The sequence below is a fragment of the Harmonia axyridis genome, chromosome 3 (genome assembly GCF_914767665.1).
Source record: "Harmonia axyridis chromosome 3, icHarAxyr1.1, whole genome shotgun sequence".
Lineage (NCBI taxonomy): Eukaryota > Metazoa > Arthropoda > Insecta > Coleoptera > Coccinellidae > Harmonia > Harmonia axyridis.
Window position 1 is genome coordinate 42,138,145 of NC_059503.1, and position 17,355 is coordinate 42,155,499.

Below are 17,355 nucleotides of genomic sequence, written 5' to 3' on the forward strand. Positions count from 1 at the left end.
GTCTGACCCAATGCAAGTACTTTAAGTTTACACTGGCTCGACGAATTTCTGGTGTGATCCAACGGTAAAGATTACTTGACGCACGTCTGATTGATCTTATGGGACAATATTTATCCACAAGCCAAGTCACAATATTTGAGAAGGAATCAAAGCAAACATCCAACTCGTTTATAAGATAGATTTCGTCAAAGTTCCCGGTAATCTGAGGAGCAAAAAATTCCGAAATAGGGTAATTAATGAGTTTGAATAGAGCCTAAAATTATAATAATAATAATAATAACGAACTTTATTTCCACAAATAGAAGTACAAAGATATATAGTAGTCAAGTTGTAGCTTGATTGTGAAAAGAGGCGGAGTCCAGTCATGCACGCATGCATATCCTGCTCAAACTCAACCAAAAAAAATCATAATTACATATTTACTTAAAGGCGTTCTGTGTTCACTATTTTAAAAAGGAAAAAAAAACACACAAGACTTAGGAAACAGCAAAAAGAAAAATCATTATTTATTCTGTTCATTGAGGTAGTATCGGAAAGCGCTCACCTTGAAATTTTTTATATTCAGGAGCTTGAGGCTAAAAGGAAGAGAGTTGTAGATCTTGGCTATATTGTAAGTAAAGCTTCTCTCAAAAATACTTGTTTTATGAATAGGTGGAGTGATAAGACCTTCATTTCTCACATTGATATTGTGAACATCGGTCCTATAAATTATTTTTCGATGTAGGTAGCAAGGTAGTTTATTCATCACGACATTATGGTAGAAACATGCCGAATGTAGCTTTCTCCGGAAATTCATATTCAACCACCCTATCTTCCTCAGCCTGTATGAGATCCTTTCATATTTTCTGATTCCATATATAAATCGTAAACAAGAGTTTTGAATTTTTTGAATTCTACTTTTAGTAATTTCGGTTAAGCAATCTCCATACACCACGTCCCCAAAGTTAAATGTAGACAAAATAAGAGAGTCACATAGTAACTTTTTTTGTTTCTGTGGTATATCATGACGATAACGGTACAGCATTCTCATCTTAAAATAGGCGCGACGTATGCAGCTCGAGATGTGATCATCAAATCTGAGTTTATTGTCCAATATGAGTCCCAAGTTACGTTTGATGTTTTCGATTTTTATACTTTTATCTCTAATTTTTATGTCTATTATCGTGCTTACTTGTTCCACGTAGTTTTTGGGACCAAAAAGTAAGGCACCATCTCGTGATTGAGATGGAGGTGGTGCTGGGAGGAATATTCTACAAGTTTTCCAAGCTCAGAGTTCAACAAAATACAAGCCTCATTGGCTTCATGTCGAAGGATATTAGTACTTGTGTATCATCGGCATAGAAATGGACCTTGCACCTGCTGAAAGAGTCAGCCTGCCTAGAAGTATACACCACATATAGAATTGCTCCCAGTATGGATCTCTGAGCAACTCCTCTCGTCACTGACAGTTCTTCAGATAATTCCCCGTCTATCATAACTCTCTGAGTTCTACCATCAAAGTAACTGTCGAAAAATGAAACCGCGTCTTCATCAAGGCCTATATAGTGGAGTATTGCTAGTAATAGTGGACGATTGAGGGTGTCGAAGGCTTTGCTATAGCCAGGAAAACAAGTAGACTGAGTTTGTTGCAATCAGTAGCAGGAAGAATATCGTCCGTAATATCAGCAAGTATAGTAGAGCAATTGTGAAATTTACGAAAGCCGGATTGCGTTTCAGGAAGAATACAGTTGTTTGTGATGTGTTTTATTAGTTGTTCATAAATTATTTTCTCCAGTATTTTCGACACACAAGGTAAGATGCTTATAGGCCTCAGGTCACTGTAGTCTTTAGGAGAAGCTATTTTTGGTTTGGGGATTACCAAGGATTTTTTCCATTCTGTCGGGTATACCGAGTAAGTAATGCAATAGTTTATGAGGTGAGTGATATATGGGAGGATGAAGGGAGTGCACAAATTCAGCACATAGATATTGATGCCATCAACAAAACACGCCTTGGATTTTATTTGTGAAATAATTTTGAGCACATCAATTTCCGAGACTGTTCTGAGACTGAGCGATTCTTTTCTATTTTGGGAATAGAATCTTATGGTATCGCTCAGATCAACCAGACTATCTGGAATTGACGAAACAAATGCCTGGTTTACCCCATTAGGGTTTCTCAAACTGCCTGGTAACCATGCGTGGCCTCCTTTAGAATTACCGCAAAAGTACCTTAGATCTCGCCAGAAGTTATTATTGACTGATAATTTTTTTCGTAATAAAGCTTTTCTTTCCCGTTCAATTATTGAGGAAGTTAAGTTTCTCATCGATTTTTAATAGGCTCGATTTTTTTCAGTTCGGTGCTTTTTATATTTACTCAAAGCCTTATCGCGTAGTTTCATTAAATAATTAACATTTTCAAGCCAAGGTTGTTTTTTCGGTTTTGTAAGTCTAATCGTTTTTTTTCGGTGCATGTAAGTCAAGCAGTATGTTTATATTCTTAGCTTAACGTTAAGCTAGTAGAACCCGCGATTTCTCCGACAATTCAGAAGCAAAAAATTTTTGAATAGGGTAATAAATTAGCCTAAAATGAGCCTAAAATTATGGTAAAAAAAAAATCGGAAATTCGAAAGTGGTTCTGTTAGCTTAACGGGGGTTATTTTTATTTCTTTATCGAGAGAAACAATCTTGAATTCCAACAAGGAATTAGTATCATTAAGTAGGCTGTTTTTCGCCTCTAATTCGGAAATGATCTTGAGAAGAAGATCTTGATGAGTAGACTCATTATTAATGAGTTTAATTCCAAGATCGAACATTGGGGATGATTTTCATCATTCATTTTATCACCAAACGTGGAAGTGTGACTAGCGTCTACGTCTTCATCATTTGGCGACATATTGAAGAATTATATCTCAGAAGAACAAATATGACTTATGGAAATAAACGGCTACCACCAACAACATCAATGTTCCTAGCTCCAACCACACCAGATGAGATTATTAAGTAGGTGTCTGGCATGAAGAATAAAACATCAAAAGACATATCGTCGGCTAAGAGCGTAAATCTGCTATGTCCATAATGAACAATTTCACAGGAGACCAAAAAAACCGTACAGTACAGTGTTATGATAATAATAATAATAAGAGAGTTTATTCATGAAAATACATTCAATAAACTCTATTGAATTTAGCAGATTTACACTCTTAGTCGACGATATATAGCCTTACAAATAATATTCTAAAAAAAGTAATTGAGATATTAGCAGAACCAGTTGCTTTCATAATAAATCAATGCTTTGAGCAAGGATATTTTCCCGATGAACTCAAGATTGCCAGAACAATACCTGTTCATAAAAAGGGAGATGTGAATAGGTACTTGTAATAACTTCCGACCAATTTCACTACTGCCGGCATTATCCAAAATCTTTCTGGCAACAATAAAATTCAGGCTAGTGAATTATATAGAAGCAAACAACCTCCTGAGTGATATACAACATGGCTTCAGAAAAGGAAAATCTGCAAAGACCGCATTAGTAGAAATAGTGAAATTTCTTATTGACGCTCTGGATAATATAGACTATAGAGGAAGCCACAATATCCAGCATGGACCTAAGTAAGGGTACGGCCATGGTGAGCCGCTTCTCGCGTCTCGCTTTATCGCGGCTGATTAGACTAGCGCTCGGCGACTGGTGAACCTGCTAGATTGTAGCAGGTGGTGGTCATAGTGCACCGCTCGTCAAAACGTCTCGTTGTGTTTGCCGCTGCAGCATAATTCATTTTTCATCATGAATTTATGCCGTGAGGATCTTTTGGCTATCTTAATAGCTAGTGATAATGTTTCTTTGAAACTAAAACATGGAAGGTCTACTGACGTTCATGAAATAAATAGATCACGCCAAAAAGTTGGTGAATATCATACCTTGTTTTCACAGCTGACGGCCCATCCAGAAAAATTTTTCGAATATTTCCGCATGCAAGAATTGACATTTAAGTATATTTTGAATCTAATAGAAAATCGTTTAAAAAAACAGTGGTGAACTTTAATCAACAAAGAATTCTGCCGGAAGAACGTCTTACGGTCACTCTGAGGTAAGTTAGGGTAAATGCACTGGTTCTCGACCAGTTAACAGAAACATCGATTTCGAGCACGATTTTTTCACACATAAACTTATCAAATTTTAATGGTATTGGTGTTCATCGATTCTTTGGCGAGTTTTAAATGATTTGTCATATAATTTTAAACGTTCTTTCCGCATTTAACCTTTGAAATGTGAAAACATATAGAAAACCTCAATAACCTTCGGTTCTCGACCACGCCGCAGAGTTCTCGACCATTTTTGTGTTATTTTTTGACCACTAATAATAGTGGCCGCTCCACTTGAAAATTTTATAAAAAACTTTAGAGCGAGATGAGTGATTAGTACTTACTTTCGTACCGTACCATCGACATCACTACCTATCACTCAGATTGGTTTCAGATGAGGTAATCAATTAAGAAACACTCGGAACGTAAAAAAAAATTATTTTGCAAAAATTTCCACTTTCTATAAATATTTCAAAATAGCAACTCATACAACATTATTTGGTTATTTTGCTCTTAATATCTATTTAGAAACTAATGAGTAAATAAAATATAAAACACCGACCACCAGTGGTCGAGAATTAAGTACAATCAAATTGGTTCTCGACCGCGATAAATAAAGGGTAGAAATAAGTGTTTCAACGTTAATTCGGTGGTCGCAAACTAATATTCAGAAAGTAGATATATAAATTAATCAGGGTATCGAAAAAAAATGAAAATGATCCAACAGAAATATATCGGTTGAAATAAACAATTATTGGAGTAACATATTGGTTCTCGACCACTTTGGTCGAGAAATAAAAGGTACAAATTTTCCAATACCAGTTCGCGACCGCCGAATATTGAACAAAAAAATATACATTTATTTGCTTTTTGATTGAAATACACTCGAAAATATATCTTATAATTGATATGGAACAAAATATACACACATAATTCATTTAAAATAAGAAATAATTACTATTTTCTGAACATATATCACAAAGCACTTTTCTAAGAGAGGACGAGAAAGAACCCTTTTCTATGAAAGACGGTTATAAACTAATTTTTAGCGCGAAAACTTTGACCTATACCACTACTATGCAAACTATCTTGGAAGGGTAGAATGGTCGAGAACACGTACCGCGAAAATATTTTGCACTACATGATATATTTTAATTATTATTTTATCTCAAATCACGGAATGGTCGAGAACCAGTGCATTTACCTTAATTCTCTTCATATTTTTTTCATTGGTTCAGTACCCTGAGTATATTTGTTTATTTCATTTGCCATATATCGACTCATATAATTTCCACCGACTGAAAGATGTAGATGAATTTCTTGTAATTGAAACATCAAATTTTCTCTTACAAAAATTATATTGAATAAGTAAAAAAAATAATATAAAATAACAATATCCCATATCACGCTATTTAAAAACACTTTAGAAATCAAAATTTCTTTGTTAATGTCCATCCTATCGATATTTATTCACTACTACGTCCAAATTCCTTTATGAAATCAATCGAGCGGGCTTACCGGCAAGCCGGTCTGACCTATATAAAATGCTCCAACGCTCCTGCTTCAAAACTATGTAAACATCTTAATTCAATATTACCTGATATGATCCAACATGACCCAATATATTCAATCAAAAATAATATTCAGTTAACCAATGAATTAAAAACACTCAAAATCCCCACAAATGCAAGGTTGGTCTCATTTGACGTAGTAAATCTATTTCCATCTATACCAACTACAGAGGTCGAGTACTTAGTGAACCAACAACTTGATGAAAACCCTTCAATCACTGTTTATATGAAAGAAGAGACCATGAGACTTCTTAAAATATGTCTAGGGCAAAGCTATTTTAAGTTCAATGAAAAATTCTATCAACAATTAGATGGTCTGCCAATGGGTTCCCCTTCATCAAACTTGTTCAGTGAAATATTCACGACAGCTTTAGAAAAGAAAATATTCTCCCCTGCGAACGTTAATTTGACTGATTTTGTACTATACTGGAAGCGATATGTGGATGATATATTTTGTATATGGACTGGCTCAACTTCAGAACTAGAATCCTTTTTAGAATTGATAAATTCTTTTTATAGTTCAATTCAGTTCACTTTAGAAATAGAAGATAATAATAAGTGTTTAAATTTCTTGGATATTCAGGTAAAGATAATAAATGAACATCTTGAATTTAATATATACAGAAAACCCACTTTCTCTGATATTCTGATTCATAACAGCAGTTCACACCCTTATAAGATCAAGATGTCAGCATTCCACACCCTAGTACATAGACTGATCTCAATTCCATTGTCAGCAACTAACTTCGATAATGAAGTTCAAATTCTAAAGGTGTTAGCCAAGAACAACGGCTACCATCCTGATATAATAAACAAATTAATTTTTAAAAAACAACAGAAGAGATTGTTAACTTTAGTATATCCACCTCAGTTAGAAAATCAAATGAAAAAATTTGTATACATCAATTATATCCCATCTCTTAGTGATAAACTTTGTAAAAGAATCAGAAAAAACGATATTGATGTTATATGTACGAATAAGAAAAATTTAAGAACAATGTTTTTTAGTGGTAAGAATCGGCTGAACATTTCACAGTTGAGTGGTGTATATAAACTGTTTTGTGATGAATGTCCTGCATTTTATATAGGTCAGACCGGTCGATCTCTTGGAATTAGAATTGAAGAACATAAAAGATCGATTCTTCAAAATAAGTCAACAACGGGTTTTTCTAATCACTGCATCACTTCCAATCATTTTATAGATTTCAATAAAACAAAAATTTTACACAGAGGTGATAAAGGTAAACGTTTGGATCTCTTGGAGTTTTTGGAAATATCTTCAGCTCAAAAACAAAATCTCCCAATTGTGAACGATCAATTAGATTTTCGCCTGTCTCCGGTTTTAACATCTGTCACGTAGAATTTATATGTACTTGTGTGTATATTTTATATTTAGTTTTGATAATGGGATGAAACCCGAAACGTGCATGTCAACATCATTACATTATTTATTTTTATTAAAATTTGTGGAACGTATAGTCAAGTGTTTTATTTCTTTTATTAATATTGAAATTATGTTTCACCAAGTGATAAGCGAGGAATCAATTTCGAGAAAAGAATTAGTAATTCATTCCGGTAAAAGCGAGAATAAGCTGGATGGGCACTCGGAAGCGGGCGAGCAGGCGCTCTATGTCCATACCAGATCATTTCTTCGTATGTTTATTACCCGCTAGCAAGACGCGATAAAGCGAGACGCGAGAAGCGGCTCACCATGGCCGTACCCTAAGGCATTCGACTGCGTTCATCATCGCAGGCTTTTGCGCAAGCTGGAGTCAGTTGGTGTCAGGGGTCCTGTACTTGATCTTATTGAGTCATAGTTAAGCAATAGATTCCGAGTGGTCGACTGGAAAAGAAATATTTCACCTAGAGCTCGGGTCAAGCATGGCGTGTCGCAAGGTTCTATCCTGGGCCCTACACTGTCCATAATTTACTTGGATGACCTGGTGAGTGGTGTTGATGCTGACTTGGCTGAGTTTTTTGTAGATGACTCAACATTCATAAACAAGTCAAAACATCTTTTGAAGAGAAGGCAAGAAAATCAGAACAACAAGCAATGGACAGGTTCATCAGAAATAATTTGTCTGCAAATGCGGAAAAAACACAAAGGCTACTGATAACTTCAAAACAGACCACCCGAAAAAAAATGCTACAATTCTAGGTTTAACGTTCGATACCAACTCAACATGGACTGAACATATAAACTCCCTTTGGAAAAAAAGCTATCTACGTCCATCTTCATGATCAGAAGAATAAGATCAATAATGGGAGAAAGTGCAGCAATACTTACGTACCATGCGCACTTTCATAGTTTGGCTACTTACGGGCAAATATTGTGGGGATCTTCGACTGATGCTTCCAAAGTGTTCCTGAAGCAGAAAAGAGCATTAAGAGTGATAGCGGGTATAAATAACAGGGTCAGTTGCAGAGAAATATTTAAAAGGCACCAAATACTCACCATTCCAAACTCACTTATACTTGAGTGTCTGTTATATGTTCACGGAAATGAGGGGCAGATTCCGAAGCACTCTGATACTCACGGCTATGCTACAAGAAGCAGGGATAATTATGTTCCTCCAAGACATCGCCTGGAAAAGACCAAGCAGACATTTTTGTTTCTAGGCACAAAAATGTATAATCACTTACCAGCTGAGGTGAAAACACTACCAGCAAACCGATTTAACCAAAAAATGAAAAAATATCTGAGCGAGAATGTGTTCTATAGTATAGAGGAATTTTTGGCGCACGATAATTATACCTAGTTGTCAATTTATTAATTATGTTGTTTGTGAATTAAGTATTGTCTTATACACAGTGTATGTTGGTTCACATAAATGTTTTTGACAGACCTTGTAAAATTGAAGGTAAAATAAATATATGATATGATATGATATCATCTCTATGGTACTCAAATTGTCATAGAATCAAAACCAATGCCAAAAAGCGCTCGCAGTAAGCATTCGCATCGAGAACGTGTACGTTCGAAAGTTCACGAGTCAAGAATACCAAAATGTGTGACGGAAAGTACGTATACGTTTTGAAAGATCACTTGTCGAGAATAGGGTAGGGAACCTATTCTCAAAAACTTTGTTTGTTTTGCCATTTTGATCGGCTGCATCTCTGTTAATTCAAGTTCAGAAAGAAGTTTATGAATACAAAATTATAGGGAATTTAATTATCTAAAACTTCGAAAATGAATGCTTTGGTCGAATACTGATTAGATTAGAAGTTATGAGCAATAAACCGAAAAAAGTCCGAAAATGCTGAGGTTCTCGGCCCTCTTCAAGTTAGCACAGGGTGCTTAGTTGTATAACTTGGCAGTCAACCCACAACACCCCCGTACAACCTCTAGAAGTTTCATTAGGTTCGGAATTTTTTCCAATAGACCCACCATTTTTGTATTTGTCTACTGCACTATACTGATATTCATTTCAACTAAGCAAATGATTTTAATTGAACAATTTTCTTTAAGTTGGCTCAAGTTTCTGGAGGACAAGTCATTCCTGCAAATGGGGCCAATCATCAAAAGATGCCTGCTATGAGTTTAATGGAGGTAAGCAAGTACAAATATTTTGGAATCTGATTGTATTTGGTCTTTAAGTCTTCTCCGGATTCAGAATTTGATATTTTTAGGATTACTAGCTTTATCTCTCTTTGGTAAAGTGGGTATTTAGTTATATTATTTCAATAAAAATAGAAAAAAAACTGTTTATTACAACAGACGGAAAACTCCTGCCAAAGTAAATTCATTAAAAAGCTATTCCATTATTATAGCTTATTTACGTTTCTTTATAGAAATAAATTTTTATCAATCTAATTTCCTTCTCGGTGGATTTTCATTTCTTGAGCCACACAGCATAATACCAAAAATCAAAACTTTACTTGAAAATTCAACAAATGTCAAACATCGCATCATCCAGGTATTTTAAATAGTTATTATTCACATTGCAACGTTGCTCGTTCATCTAGAATCTGGGTCCTGGGTTTTCAATTATCTTTGTCCTAAAAGTTTTCGATTTCTCTGCTATTGGCCTTTGCATATTCAGGACATTTGAAACTATTAAGGATGTGCAAGGTTTGCATATCCTGTAATGATGTATTCTATTTCACAGAATAGGTTCTTTATTCGACGCAAAAATATGAAGTTTCTTGTTTTTCTGAATCTATTTCGATACCAAATCTTATTGTTTGCCTTCCTTCGTTCTCATTCATTCATTTTCGTTTATCAATTTGGATTGGGTCAATATTAAAATGAAAAAATCAAAGCGATAGCTCAGAAGAGAATATAGAATAATTTCAGAATATAGCATCGATTTTATATTTCTTTTTTTTTAAAGGTGTATGAAAAGTTATTTTATTATTAGTTCAAAAGTAACAATGGCAATAATAATTACAACTTTGATCAAATCGCAAAATAAAAATTCTGGAATAATATCAAGTTCTGCAAAGAAATTTTGAAAAAAAAGTTCTTTTTTAGGGATTGGCTGAAATCATTTGTTTACATCGGCCATATACAAGGTGAGATAAAAATGTGTACCGAGCTTTCTAGCGGTGATAGAACATTGAAAAATGAGTATAGTTTGATGAATAACTTACGACCCAAAATGCATATTAAGGGAGATATATCCTTCCAAAGTTGATTGAATTTAAACCAATTTCTCCGCATAACTTAAAACGGTGAATGCCACCAGATTAAAATTTCGTGCATAACTGTATGTTGTTAAAATACATGTTTTTATCACACTTATTTATTTCTGATATTGTTATAGAGGGTATTTTCAGAGGGTGAGTCATGATTTTTTGGAACAACTTCTATGGTTATCGATGAATATCGCGATTGATGAATCATGTGACTGCAAAAACTCAAATATTTCGAAAACGGTTAAATTTTTTTTTTATTTGGATGAGAATAGTCTTTCCATGTAATTTTCAGCGCTTCATCGAATGCTTCTAATTTTTCACCAAAACGAATACAACTAAAGAAGTTGTCCCAAAAAAAATCATGACTCACCTTCTAAAAAAACTCTTTATAATGAAATCAAAAATGTAGAAGTGCAATAAAAGAATGTAATTTAACGACAAACATTTATGCACGAATTTTCAATCTGGCATTCACCGTTAAGAAGTTATGCGGAATTTTTTTTTATTTTATCAACCTTGGAAGAATATATCTCCGTTAATATGCATTTTGGGTCATAAGTTTATTCACCAAACTATACTCATTTTTCAATTTACTACTACCCCCAGAAAGCACGGTTCACATTTTTGACTCACCCTGTATGTAATGAGAATATGGAAAAAAATCTCAGTAATGCTGGATATATTCATTTTCAAATGTATGTTTCGTTTATTTGCAGATGTTATCCCATTCGCAGCAACAGGATGAAGCGCAAGCCCGTCTAAACTCACAGAAGTCGCATCTGATAGGTGGTGTGTCTAGCCCGAAGACTCCCTCTCTGAATCCGTTGCATAGCGAATTCCTCTTGAAAATGCAGCAGGCTCAGCAAGAGCAACAAGCGCACCTACAACGTCAGCAACAGCAACAGGCCAATATGTTGAACAAGCTTATGGGTTTACATTCTGGCACTTCCCACCTAAGATCGTCCCCACTACAGGAACTTGCGCAGCAACAGAGTAAGGAATTGTTGAGTCGGCCCGAAGCACAGGCGATACTCCAAGGTATATATAAATATCTATATACATACTTTCAGTAATTCAGTTATCAGTCGAGTAGTAAACTTTGTAGTGTGAAGGTTGCGCAGCGAGGTGCACAAAACGGCAAAACGACTAACGAGAGTGGAAGTGAACACGTGGCGAAACACGTGGTAATTGAGATGTATAGTTAATCTTGTGTTCCGTTACGGCTCAAGAAGTTTTTTAGTACTTTTCAGTACTGTAGTGACCTATTCATTCTGCTCTAAAATTTATTAAATTTACCTTTTTTTTCAATAATATTCCTTTTTCGCTTCCCCTAATCCATCTTTTTCCCTATTGTGACTTTAACAAATAATAACAAAGCCCGGTATCAAATGTAATGTCATAGCAAGCGGCAAAATTACCTGATAGCGGGGTTCCTAGTTTCAACTTAGTTAAGTAGGGCATCGGTAAAATGATGAAAATACAGGGTTTTATGGGCATAACATTCGTGTATTGTACCATTTCTAAATCTGTCTAAAATGTCCAATTTTTTGATGTTACTTGCTCGTTTTGTTTCAAGGATTTTTTTTTCACAGCAGGTGTCCAAAGTCGAAGTTCTCGTTTTGCTAGCAATTGAAATCAAGATTTATCCATTAATTTACGGAAATCCACATAACTTTTTGACAGAATCATACTCATGTCATCTTAAATAACTATTTAAGATTCCATTACAACAGAAAAAAATAAGCTTCGAGATCTTTCCAGCAGAATTCTGACCCTGACAATGTTAAGAAAGGTGAAAATTCACTAAAAAACGTAATTTGGTAATAACTCGAAAACCATGCAACTTTTACTGGGGTCATGTTAGGCTGGTTAGGTCCCACTTTAGCTGACCTACCTCCGGTGTCACTGTGACGTGCCACTTATGGGACACCCTGTACATACCGAAAATGAATAGATGCAAGATAGCCCAGTTGACAAATGACACTGCCATATACTATCACAGTAGAATGCACCTACAGATAGACCCAGATACACTGATGGAATACTTCAAGAAATGACGCCGGTAAGGTTAGCTCCCGGCCGGCCAGCTCCACGGGCACCATTCATTCCACCTCGGTCAAACACACTTTCGTCAGTTTCGATATTTGAATTGAATTTCTAGATGCGTGAATGTAATAAATTTAGGTTCATCTTATAGAGAAATGAAAGATCTAGCGAGTAGTAATGTTTCATTTACATAGGCTACATCTAGGGATCAATTTCAAGATGGAATTGAAGAATTTCATGCCGGCCGAAGAGATTTTCGTGATTTTTATATTTTCCAAATGAGCGACCAAAGATGAAATTTAGTCCATATTATGAAGGATTGAAAAAGCCATAAATATTGAAATTTTCGTTCACATTGGTTACCCCTAAGGCCCCAGCTCCACGACCTGAATAGTATGATATCGTGCCGGCCGGATAGTTTTTCGTGTTTTTCATGTTTTTCGAATATGCGGCTAAAGATAAAATTTAGTCCATGGTATGAAGGATTGAAAAGGCCATAAATATTGTTTTTTTCGTTCACATTGGGTACCTCTAAAGGCCCAGCTCCACGACTTGAATTGTATGATATCATGCCGGCCGGAAAGTTTTTCGTGTTTTTCATGTTTTTCGAATGAGCGGCCAAAGATGAAATTATGTCCATGGTATGAAGGATTGAAAAAGCCATAGATATTGAAATTTTCGTTTACATTGGTTACCCCTAAGGGCCCAGCTCCACGACCTGAATAGTATGATATCGTGCCGGCAGGATAGTTTTTCGTGTTCTTCATGTTTTTCGAATGAGCGGCCAAAGATGAAATTTAGTCCATGGTATGAAGGATTGAAAAAGCCATAAATATTGTTTTTTTCGTTCACATTGGGTACCTCTAAAGGCCCAGCTCCACGACTTGAATTGTATGATATCATTTCGGCCGGATAGTTTTTCGGGATTTTCATGTTTTTCGAATAAACGGCCAAAGATGAAATTTAGTCCATACTATGAAGGATTGAAAAAGCCATAAATATTGAAATTTTTATTCACATTGGTTACCCCTAAGGGCCAAGCTCCACGACCTGATATCGTGCCGGCCGGATAGTTTTTCGTGTTTTTCATGTTTTTCGAATATGCGGCCAAAGATGAAATTTAGTCCATGGTATGAAGGATAGAAAAAGCCATAGATATTGAAATTTCCGTTTACATTGGTTACCCCTAAGGGCCCAGCTCCACGACCTGAATAGTATGATATCGTGCCGGCCGGATAGTTTTTCGTGTTTTTCATGTTTTTCGAATGAGCGGCCAAAGATGAAATTTAGTCCATGGTATGAAGGATTGAAAAAGGCAAGATATTGAAATTTTCGTTTACATTGGTTACCCCTAAGGGCCCAACTCCACGACCCTGAATAGTATGATATCGTGCCGGCCGGATAGTTTTTCGGGATTTTCATGTTTTTCGAATAAACGGCCAAAGATGAAATTTAGTCCATGGTATGAAGGATTGAAAAAGCCATAAATATTGTTTTTTTCTTTCACATTGGGTACCTCTAAAGGCCCAGCTCCACGACTTGAAATTTCATCTTTGGCCGCTTATTCGAAAAACATGAACTAACCGAAAAACTATCCGGCCGGCATGATATCATACAATTCATGTCGTGGAGCTGGGGCCTTAGGGGTAACCAATGTGAACGAAAAAAACAATTTTTATGGCTTTTTCAATCCTTCATACAATGGACTGAATTTTATCTTTGGCCGCTTATTCGAAAAACATGAAAGACACGAAAAACTATCCGGCCGGCACGATATCATTCTATTCAGGTCGTGGAGCTGGGGCCTTAGGGGTAACCAATGTGAACGAAAATTTCAATATTTATGGCTTTTTCAATCCTTCATAACATGGTCTGAATTTCATCTTTGGCCGCTCATTCGAAAAACATGAAAAACACGAAAAACTATCCGTCCGGCATGATATCAAACAATTCATGTCGTGGAGCTGGGCCCTTAGGGTTAACCAATGTGAATGAAAATTTCAATATTTATGGCTTTTTCAATCCTTCATACCATGGACATAATTTCATCTTTGGCCGCTCATTTGAAAAACATGAAAAACACGAAAAACTATCCGGCCGGCACGATATCATACTATTCAGGTCATGGAGCTGGGGCCTTAGGGGTAACCAATGTGAACGAAAATTTCAATATTTATGGCTTTTTCAATCCTTCATAACATGGTCTGAATTTCATCTCTGGCCGCTCATTCGGAAAATCACGAAAATCTCTTCGGCCGGCATGAAATTCTTCAATTCCATCCTGAAATTGATCCCTAGATGTAGCCTATGTAAACGAAAAATTACTACTCGCTAGATCTTTCATTTATCTATAAGATTGATCTTATTTTATTACATTCACGCATCTAGAAATTCAATTAAAATATCGAAAATGACGAAAGTGTGTTTGACCGTGGTGGAATGAATGGTGCCCGTGGAGCTGGCCGGCCGGGAGCTAACCTTACCGGGGTCAAGAAATGGAGATTTAAAGTGAACACATCGAAAACAATTGCAATCTACTTCGGAGGAACTACAGTAAAGAAAGAGAAAGCAGGAAACGTCAGAATAGAAAACCAGACGATAGAATGGAAAAAGGAAGCAAAATATCTGGGAGTAATACTGGATGAAAGAAAGAATTTTAACAAACAGATTCAATAAAACAGAAAAATGACAAGGCAATTGCACGGCAGACTGTACCCATTGCTCAACAATAAAAGTGAACTTTCTTTAGAAAACAAGCTGAAGATAATAAAAATAGTGCTAATACCAAGCATTACGTATGCAGGAGATTTAATAATATAATAATAACCTTTATTCAACAAATACAAAAAATAATGTTTCACAATAAAATAAAATGAATGAACAAGGTTGACGAGTTACCTGGTACAATACAATAATAATGATCAGTTGCAAAGTACGCTAAATTCAGTAATAAGCGGTTGGCGCCTCATGGTATAACTAACCAACAAATCAGAGAAGAACTGAAAATTAAAACTATTGAAGAAATAGTCAATAAACAAAGAAAGAAGACAATAAAGACGCTGAAAGAGCACGAGAATAAGAAATTAAGAAAGATAATACAAATCAAAATAAGAAAGACAGATAAGAGGAAATACCTCTTTCAAGGAACTAAATAGAAGAAAAAAGTGACATGAACTAGGAAGGAAAGCCTTCCGATCAGACAACACCAGAAAGTAGGAGAACTGAAATTAGAGGCGAAGGGAATGTAAATTCCGGACCTTAAACAAAAAGAAGATCTGAGACTTTCAGTTACATTTTTTAGCAGCATTTTAATGAGTGCTGAAAGTGGTCCCGGTGCACACGAGCTGCTAAGTGATCGGGATGCAGATAGGCAGAAATACATTAACGGTAGATATCGGCGCTTCATGACCATTGATCCATTAAATCTGTATTTTTAGCTATCGGGACTGAAAACTATCGCAACGTCTCTTCTACTTTTGCAGCTCATATGCATAGTGATAGCGTGATTTTAAAATCACGCTCTGAATTTTGACCGATTTTTCAATATCAGTGATTTTGAAGCGTGATGTGATCACGGTTTCAAAATAATTTTTGATACACCTACCTAAAGATTTGGTTTCAGGAATTCAACTTATTTTTGATTTGTTCATATTTCTATCAATTATGTACATATGAATAAATGAGTTCAAAAGTTGTTGAACCAATACTCTAATGATATATAAGGGAAAATATATCTGAGAACAAAACATGTAAAAAAAAACAAAATAAACAATTCATAAACTTCAAATTTGATGTGCTAATCCTGAAGGATAATTTAATCTTGAATATTTATGCAAGATTAAAGATCGCATAATTTTTATCGACCTGTGTGAAAGAAAGTCCAAAGTTCGATGGTTTTGCACCTATTCATAATTTGGAAAACGCACAATCTTAATGAAGAACTGAGTATCTGGTTACTAGTCTGTTATAGTATCAATCACAATATCACTAAATACCATTCGAAAGTTTGATATGGTGGATCATGAAAAACTATTGAGAAAATTATATAACTACGGTATAAGAGGGATAGCTCTTGATTTGTTCAGGAATTACCTAACTGAAAGATTTTAAATAGTACAAATGGAGGATAAAAGCAGCAATAAGGAAGTGATAACGTGTGGAGTCCCCCAAGGAACAGTATTGGGACCGATACTTTTCCTTTTTTATGTTAACGCTTTATGAAAATCTTTGGAAAAATCATAACCTTTGCTGATGATGTGGTTTTAATGACTGAAGAGAGAACATGGGAGAAACTAAAGGAGAACATAGAATTTGATCTTTGTGTTATTTTCAAGATGGTTCAGACAGAACGGATTGACCCTAAATGCAAAGAAAACTTCCTACTTACCTTGTATACCTTAGGAATCCAGTCAACCGGATGTAGGACCTTTGAAGATTGATGACCAGAAATATATCTATGAAAGTACAGAAGGACATATTAAGAACCTTGGCATTTATAGACATATGAGATGGGACTATCACTGTGAGCATTTGGCAAAGAAATGTAGACTGCTACACACTCATTTAGGTAGCTGAGAGAGCAGATGAATAGTATACTACTCAAAACAATTTTTTACTATTTAGTGAAGTCACATTTGACATATGGAAATATTGTTCGGGAAGCTGCATGCGCTGTTTATTTGGACAGACTACACGTCATTCAGAGCATGATTCTCAGAACATTGTTTGGAAAACCATATTTCTTCCCCTCTGTGAAAATAAACAAGATATCATGAGTTCTGAACATAGAACAACTTTACTTTATAAAATTGACTATTGTCTATAGTGACTTGATTGAACATAGTGGCGACAATTCGTTCGAATTGAACTTAAAAATGGCGGATGGGGATAAAAACCATAGAACTTAAGAATACAATTGACTGAACTGACACTCGTCATAATCAAAATTATTGGGCCTTAAAGTATTTGATTGTATATGGAACAAATTTATTTAACTGAAGAATACTACAGTGACTAAGTAAAATGGGCCTTACATTTTG

The 17,355-nt window shown here is 35.4% G+C and overlaps 1 protein-coding gene across 18 annotated transcripts in view; it reads left to right on the top strand.

The window, feature by feature from the left end:
* Nucleotides 1-17,355, top strand: part of LOC123676324 (eukaryotic translation initiation factor 4E transporter-like) — a 209,863-nt gene that overhangs the window by 75,347 nt on the left and 117,161 nt on the right. For all 18 annotated transcript variants that reach the window (XM_045612154.1, XM_045612168.1, XM_045612170.1 and 15 more), the window contains exons 9-10: nt 9,102-9,182; nt 10,987-11,308. In XM_045612154.1, coding sequence (XP_045468110.1) covers nt 9,102-9,182; nt 10,987-11,308 — 403 coding nt within the window. The remainder of the gene's footprint in view (nt 1-9,101; nt 9,183-10,986; nt 11,309-17,355) is intronic.